The sequence below is a fragment of the Dromiciops gliroides genome, chromosome 1, assembly GCF_019393635.1.
Source record: "Dromiciops gliroides isolate mDroGli1 chromosome 1, mDroGli1.pri, whole genome shotgun sequence".
Lineage (NCBI taxonomy): Eukaryota > Metazoa > Chordata > Mammalia > Microbiotheria > Microbiotheriidae > Dromiciops > Dromiciops gliroides.
The window spans coordinates 561539449-561547657 of NC_057861.1; the positions used below are offsets into that span (position 1 = coordinate 561539449).

The 8209-nt window shown below is 36.7% G+C and overlaps 1 protein-coding gene across 2 annotated transcripts in view; it reads left to right on the forward strand.

Moving 5' to 3' along the window:
- The window catches only part of MOB3B (MOB kinase activator 3B), a 291776-nt gene extending 284022 nt beyond the window's left edge, over positions 1-7754 (forward strand). For both annotated transcript variants that reach the window (XM_043979420.1, XM_043979419.1), the window contains one exon: positions 1417-7754. In XM_043979420.1, coding sequence (XP_043835355.1) covers positions 1417-1446 — 30 coding nt within the window. In that variant the 3' untranslated portion in view covers positions 1447-7754. The remainder of the gene's footprint in view (positions 1-1416) is intronic.
- The last annotated feature ends 455 nt before the right edge of the window (positions 7755-8209 follow it).

Here is an 8209-nt window from a genome sequence, read left to right on the forward strand (position 1 = left end):
ATACTCCCTCCTGACTTCACGGAGACTGGTAATGGATAAGCAAAAACCGCTCCAATACAAAATATTGGTGCATACACAAATTCCGTGCATTAGAGCACTGAAATATATAATGTGAACTCTTCGGGGGATCTGGGAATGATTAATGGAAGCAGTCATTTTGATTTAGACTTCAAAGGTCCTATAAGAACCTCTATTTGTTGAATAAAAAGAAACAAAATAAAAAAGAAGGGAAGACATGTCGAGCATAGGGCACAGCATGAACAAATATATGAAGGCACAGGGGAGCAAGGTGTGCTTACAGAGCAGGGAATAATCAGCCATCTATTTTGACTAGAGCATCGTGGGGGAGTAATAAGAATTATAACTGGAAAGGCTGGTGGTGGCAGAAAGGTTATTGTAGCAGTCATATGGAGCATGGTTTCAAGCAAGGAGAGAGTAGAAGCAGGAGCCATAGACAGGCTATTGGAACAGTGCAGGCAGGTGGTCACAAGGACCTGTACTACAGTGGCAGCAATGGGAATGGGGAGTAGCAAGAAGGGAATGGATCTGACGGTTGTTGCCAAGTTGAGATGGACTTGGTAAATGATCGCATGTGGGAAGGGAAGGGAAAATCAAAGATAAGCCCAGAGCTTCAAATATGAGAGGCCAAGTCAGTAGCAGTGCCTCACACAGAGAGAAGCAGAAAAAAAAAAGGAAGAGATTTAGGAGAGATTTTAAAATTCCATTTTGAATAGGTTGAGTTTGATCTGTATCAGTAAGATAGCCAGTTTGAGATCCCTCGTAGTGGAAAAAGCATTGTGTCTGGGGTCAGAGAAACTGGGTTCCAATTCTGTCTTTGATGCTTACCTCTTTGGTGACTGAGCCAGGCACTTCATCTCCATGGGCTTTAGTTTACTCATCTATAAAATGAAAACTGAACTTGAATGCCCTCAGATTCTTGTCATCACTAGTTCTATGGTCTTACGATTCTTTGATAAACAACCAGGAAGGGGAATCATTGGTGTATATAGGTGTGCTACAATCCCTTCCAAACACAATTGCCTTGTTCATTTTATTAAAACTCCTAATTATCCCTGAGTGTGGAAGACCTCACCTGTAATCCCTACTGCTGGGGAAGTGAGATAGATCACTCACAGTGCGGAGTTCTGAGCTGCAGTGGGCTAAAGCCAATTGAGTCTCCATAGATGTGTAGCCACCAATAAGATGAGCCCCCAGTAGTGGAGGGACCCCAGGCTGGGTGAATCAGCTCAGATTTGAAAGAAAGCAGGTAAAATCTTACATACCGATCCACATTGGGATGAGGCCTGTATGAGTAGCCAATGTGCTTCCAGCCTGAGTAAAATAAGGAGACCCAGTCTCAAACAAACAAACAAACAAACAAAAATCCTAATTACATCCCTCCCTCTTCTTTTACAGAAAGAGATGACCAGCAGGATGTGTCACTAAAGAGCCATCCATGGGAAGAAGAAGGAATGCGATTTCCTCAGGGGGCTGAGCAGGAGCACGAAGTAGACCTTTCAGACTAAAATAACTTGTTGATTCCCAGGAGGTTTGGGACAGGCAGTGATTTTTCTACGCTGTGCTTCCCATTCACTGTGTATGCTCTTAACCCTCAGAGTGCTGCTAGCAACATCCTATCAACCAGGTATATTACAAAGCAAAGCAAAGAAAGAGAAAACTTCCATTTATTTTTCCAGTTCAAGAATTCTCCAGAATGAAGCCTCTGCAGTTACAGACTCTTAATGGTTCAGTACATGTTCCAGCTGTCTCAGCTTTACTGGAATTCAGGTCTTGAGACTGAAATACATATTTGTACTATTTTCCCCCATTAACTAAACCAGCCTTGCCAGCTGGCCTCTTTTACCTATGTTTTATTTTCTAAGTACAGTGTGAATTTGACAACTCTGGATCCTCAACAGGTTTTTTTTTTTCTATAACAAGCCTTCCATCCTACAAAGTCCGACCCTGATCCTGTATAATACTTTGAAATTCCATAGAACATTGAAATCCTGATAAATCCACCAGAGAGCAAAAGCATGACTTTCTTTCATGGGCCTGCTGCTTATGAAGTCCTACTCCATTTCCAAATAGTGTCTTTGTATTATAACTAGAAGGAAGTTCAAACACCACCTTCTGCAAGAGACCTTTGCTGATGGCCCCCCCCACCCCAGCTACTAGTGCCTTCCCCCTTTTCACCCTATCTATACCCCCACACAAAACATTACCTTTTATTGGTTTTGTAAATACTTATATATGTCTGTAATTGTCTTTCCTGTTAGAATATAAAGGGACTCTTTAGGGCAGGGACTCTTGATTTTTATCTTTATATTTCTAGACTTTACCACACACAGTACCTGGCACATAGTTGGTGCTTAATAAATGCTTGTTGATTGAAGTCATGATTTCCCAGAATAAGGTTTGTCAAAGCATTGGCTAAGTTCCTGAGTGATTTTGGCTAGGGTGCATTTGATTCAACAAACATTTATCTAGAGCCTGCTACATGCAAAGCACTGTACTAGACCTTGGGGATACAACAGGAAATCAAAAGAGCACCTGCCCTCAAGAAGCTTTCATTCTATTGTGTGAAACAACATGGGCACAAATAAAGAGATTCAAAGTATATGTAAAGTAATTTTCAAGAGGTAGAGAATACTAATTGTTGAGGAGAAGTGGAAGAGGAGCATCAGGAAAACTCATATATTTTTCACTCTTCTTTACTCCCTTACTCTTTATCTTCCATTCAGGAAAATTTTCCTATTGTTAGAAGAGACACAAAAGGAAACTAGAAATTACAGTGGGGAAATTCAGTAGTGGGAGAAAGCAGTCACTGTTTATGCAGGATCATGTGAACAAATCATTCAATTGGTTGGCTTTTAGCCACACAAGTCTATGTCTTTTTTCTTTCTTAGCTCTCCTGCAACGCTGTATTGTAAAATATTAAATTGATTGTGGGCTCCAAGGTACATAGTATCTCAACCCATTATTGTGCCATGGTCTCCAAAGACACAGTGTAGCTCCTGTTTCTGCATGTAGTCTTTTCCCAGCTTTCCTTTTCAGTTGATAGTCACCATGATGTATTCTGTGCTGTTTCATACAATCACAGAATTTCAGAATTGGAAGAGACCTCAGTGACCATTATGTCCACCTCATCCCTGAAAAAGAATGCCCACTACAACAAAGAAGAGTCCTTCTTTTTAAAAAAATTATACAGGATTTTGGTAGATGGAGTGTTATTTTGCCTTTTTATCCTGACAGGAGAGTCCTGAAAAGTTCTCATTTAGGACATCCTTTTGCTTCATGTTGATTTGAATTTCACAAAATATCAGTTTGTGGAAAATAACCAAAAGAATAAGACTGCAAAATGCGTGTTTTAATGTAATTTTTGTTAAAGTATAATTACAAATAGATCAGAAGAAATAAAATTATGCATCCACATGGACTAAGGGCTAGACTTTTTAACCCTATAGCATTCAGTGTTGGTTCAACCAAGAAGACACACCTTTGCTTTGGAAGAGGATATAAATTAGTTTGGTTTAAAAATTTTTTTTTTTTTTAGTAAGGCAATTGGGGTTAAGTGACTTGCCCAGGGTCACACAGCTAGTAAGTGTTAAGTGTCTGAGGCCGGATTTGAACTCAGGAAAATTAGTTTGTTTTAAAGGCCCCAAATGCTGCTACCTCTCTCTATGCTCTTAGTATTCAGGTTATATTTGATTATTGACAAACATGCCTCTCCATTTGGTATCTATATCCCTATATGGGAGAGAAAAACACATGTCAATCCAAGGCAATATTTTTGGTTAGGAATCCACAGAGAAAATACATCCTAAAGATTCAAAGAAAAAAAAAGCCTAAGTAGAACCACCTCCAAACCTATGCAATATAACAAAATCTTTATGAAACACAAAATATAAATTTTGGTGAGCCTTCTTCTCAAAACCTTACTTTGTCTTTGAAAACTGAAAACTATTGGTGTTTTTAAATCAAAATCATGAATTTTCCTACATTTCATTAATGCCACTTAAGATGCTATTTGTGCCTAATTTTGTAGGAGTTGGAAATCTGCATTTGTTAACAAATCTTTTTCATACTCTTTTAGCTATTTCTGCATATGAAATTTCTGTTCAACTTTTTTTTTTAAAGTAGCTTTGTAAGCTGTTTCCTCTTGGTACAGTTTTCCTCTGGCTGTACACACTCCTAATTGCACTAATGAACTGTTCTAGGGTGTGGTTTTTTGTTTTGTTTTTTACAAATTGTTGTGGGTTTGTGTTTGTTTTGTTTTGATGTTTGTTGTTTTTAGTTATAAAGTAAGATTTTGTTTAGCAAACTCCAAAAAAGAACCCATCGGGCAATTTTGACCACTTTTTTTTGTTTTTGGCCTGACTGCCTCATATATGTGTATAACTTATGGGAAAGGAAAGGAAATAAAGTGGATGAAAACATTAAAGAGAGCAACATAATCCTTTAACTATTGGCCTGACTAATGACCCAACATGAGGCCTCTCTGCTTTGGGAAAAGATGATATGAATATGGACCTCATTCCTGGCTTCTATTGTGCTTTATTATGTCTTTGACTAACATCACTATTGACATTTGAGTAATAGTTCTAAATAAAAAGGGAGGATGCAAAAGGATAGAATAATTCACCTAAGAGTTTTGGACATTCAATATGAGATAACTTGCCCCAGTTCACAGTAAATTGAATCATCTCTTTATTATAATCTCCTATCTTCATGTTCCTTGATGTGTTCAGAAGGGATTAGGCACTATTTCATTGGATGTAAACTTACATTTATACCTGGATGTAAACTGATGTAAACATTCCACTTAACTGAAAGATGGGTAGAATCCCCTTACAGGAGAGATTTGAGTCAATTTCATATGGTGGATTTGAACTTTCCATCTAGCCTGTAGTTTCACCAGATATGTGCACTTCTCTTATTTCCCTTCTCGTTCTGTATCCTTATACTCAGGTCCCCATGATTTGTTGATCTAGCCCTTAAAGGCCTACTGCCTTTTTTACCTTAGAGAACCTTTTCCTCTTATATTCTCTATGGACTACAGATTCATTGTCTTAGGAAAAATGAGTAGAAGAAGCCACCTAGTCCATCCCTCCTACTCTATAGGCAGAACAATATAATGAATCAAAACTATTCTATTTGGGGGGGGCAGGACAATGTGGGGTAAGTGACTTGCCCAGGGTCACACAGCTAGTAAGTGTCAAGTGTCTGAGGCCGGATTTGAACTCAGGTCCTCCTGAATCCAGGGCTGGTGTTTTATCCACTGTGCCACCTAGCTGCCCCCAAAACTATTCTATTTTTAAAGATCTTCAAACAAGGAAATTCCACAACTCCCTTGGGTAATCTACCCTAGGATTCAAGAATTGTTGAAATATTTTTGTACAACTCATATAAATCAAGTATGCTTCAGGTTAAACGCAGTTTTTATTTTTGTTTTCCCTGGCTGAGTCCTGAATGAAGATCAAGAATAATAGATTCTGTGCTAGGGCCCTTCACATGACTAAAGGCTATTATGTGCCCTTCAAACTTCTCATCTCTAAGTTGAATAATCCATTTCTTTAGCATTCTTTCATGGGTCTTTTTGTTTGTGTTGTTTGTTATAAACCTCTGATTTCACCCATGTGAAGAATTCTTGGTGTGGAGATTCTACCAATGCCAGTTAGTAACTAACATTGATATAAGGCTTTAAGATTTGCAAAGCATTTTTTTCCAAATGTTACTCTTTTTGTTGAATAAGTTCCACAACTTAAAGTGTTAGAGAGTTATCTGGAGCACTGAGAATTTAAATACCTTACCCATAGTCACATAGCTAGTTTACAACTTGAACCCAGGTCCCCCTGACTCCAAGTCCTGCTCTCCATCCCATATGCTATGTTGCTCTGCCCCCTTGGTCCTACTTAACTTCCTCAATCATCTTTATAATTCTCTTGGAAATTTTCTCACATTCTCTGTTTCCCAGTGGGGCTATAAAGATAAAAGTGGAAACTGTACTTACAAAGGAACTGACCAATTATGACTATACTAGAAGGATTATCTCATAATTCTCCTTTATAATACACCAAGTTATACTACTTAGTTCCTGGCCCATCCATGATAAGATCCAAGACTTGGATCTTATATTACTATGCCTACACGTACTCAGTGTTATGTATTTTTGTCTTTGCACATGACCTCATCGAATCTATTTTGTTTGTTTCTGACCACTTTTTAAAATTTACCAAAGCATTTTGTAATTATGCTACAGGATCCTATTCCAATACACCTGCACTTACTCCTAGGGGGAGTTTCTATAAACATAATCTCTATTCAACATCCAGGTCATTGAAAAAGTGTTCAAATAGAAATAGGACAGACCCTTTAGGGCTTAGGTATCAAGCACAGGTCCCCACACTCCCAAGTCCAGTCAAATCAGATTAAAATTTAATTGGGAAATATTTTTTAAAATTAATAAAAATTTAATCAAACAGATAATGCTAATATGTCATTTTCTAAATCAATATGCTGCCCACCCCCATTTCTATTTGAGTTTCATACCATTGCACTAAAGAAATTGTTAGGTGCTTCTCCTCCCTGCTTTCAGCTTTCACATTTCCCATCCTCTAAGCTCCATTGATTTTCTCTGGATTTGACTTCCAAGTCACTTGTATTTTCATCTAATAATTTAGACCCATCTCAAGCTGATAATTATACATACACACACACACACACACATATATATATGTGTATATATATATATATCATGTGAACTAAAAGTAAAAGGCAAAATAAATATCTATTACTTCATCCTGATCAACCATGAGTTTTACCCCTTAAGATGTCCATAATACAGTCAATTGGATGGTTTGAAGGATACTACCTAAACAAGATGGTCTTTAAAAATAATCAACTAAAATAAAACTTCCTCCATATAAAATAAACAAATAGATTCTAATACTGTCAGATTTATTATTTTTTTTTATTAAGACATATCATTGGGCTAGTAGGATACTACATCAGTTCTACTTAGCACTAATAGAGATAAGAAAGCAGTGTGTTAGAAATAGGCTCCCACCTTTAGGGATAGGATTCTGAGGGCAAGAAAAAGGTAATAGCACAAGTTAGACATTAATGGCATAGATTACTACACTTAAAATGACATTTAATGGACAAGAAATATCAGGGGAAATGTAGGACCATTTTTTTCTCCTGTGAAGTTAATGGCATAATGACCAAAGGTAGTCCAAAGTAAGACTTCTGTCATCATGTCAAATGATTCCCACTTTAACCCTTTTGCTCTTGTTGATGTCTAGGTGATACTATTCTGGAGTTAGCCAAACAAATTTTTTTTTTGATTGGTGGGTTTTTCTTCCTGCTTAAAAACAGATAAATTTAGTTTTATAATGAGATGTTCTTCTCTGGAGTTTTATTAGTCCTGGGTAAGGCATTTCCCACTGAATAGATAGATTTTTTGTAATTTTTTAGAGGAAAGAGCCAATTTCTAATGAAGCAGTTAATTTGTTTGACTACTTTTTAATCTTCAAACTTCTCATTTGCCCAGTATCTTTTTAGCACTATCCAAGAAAAGGTTTTTTAGAATATTGTAGCTCTGTCTGTGATTAAACAAAGGGTTTCAATGTTAGAAAACAGACTAATATCATGGTCAGAATTTAAAATTTGGATAAAATGGAAGGGTACTTGTAAAATCAGTTTTCATTTGTGAACATGATGAATTCAAATGGCACAAATAAATGACTTACAACCTGTACTGTGTTGTGTGTTCTTTTCAAAATGGTTCATGACTTCAACAATTCTATCAATATTTTAGATTGTTTTCAACTAATAATTATTTATTTTCTCTCCAATTCACTTCTACTGAAAAAAAGAAAAAAACAACTAAACCACTAATAACAAAATTTCATAGTAAAAACAAATCCCTGCTTTGGCCATGTACAAAATGTGTCTCATCCTGCATATTTATTCCATCACCTCTCTGTCATGAATGAATTGGACAGCATTCTCCATCATCAGTCCTTTTCAACCATGATTGGTCATTAATCCAAGAATCAAACTTAAGTCTTTCAAAGTTGTCTGTCATTACAATTTCATATTATAGTATAAATTGGTTTCAGTTATATAAATTGGTTCAGGTTCAGATCATTTCATTCTTCATCAATTCATGAAAATCTTCCCAGTTTTTTTGAAACTGTCTCTT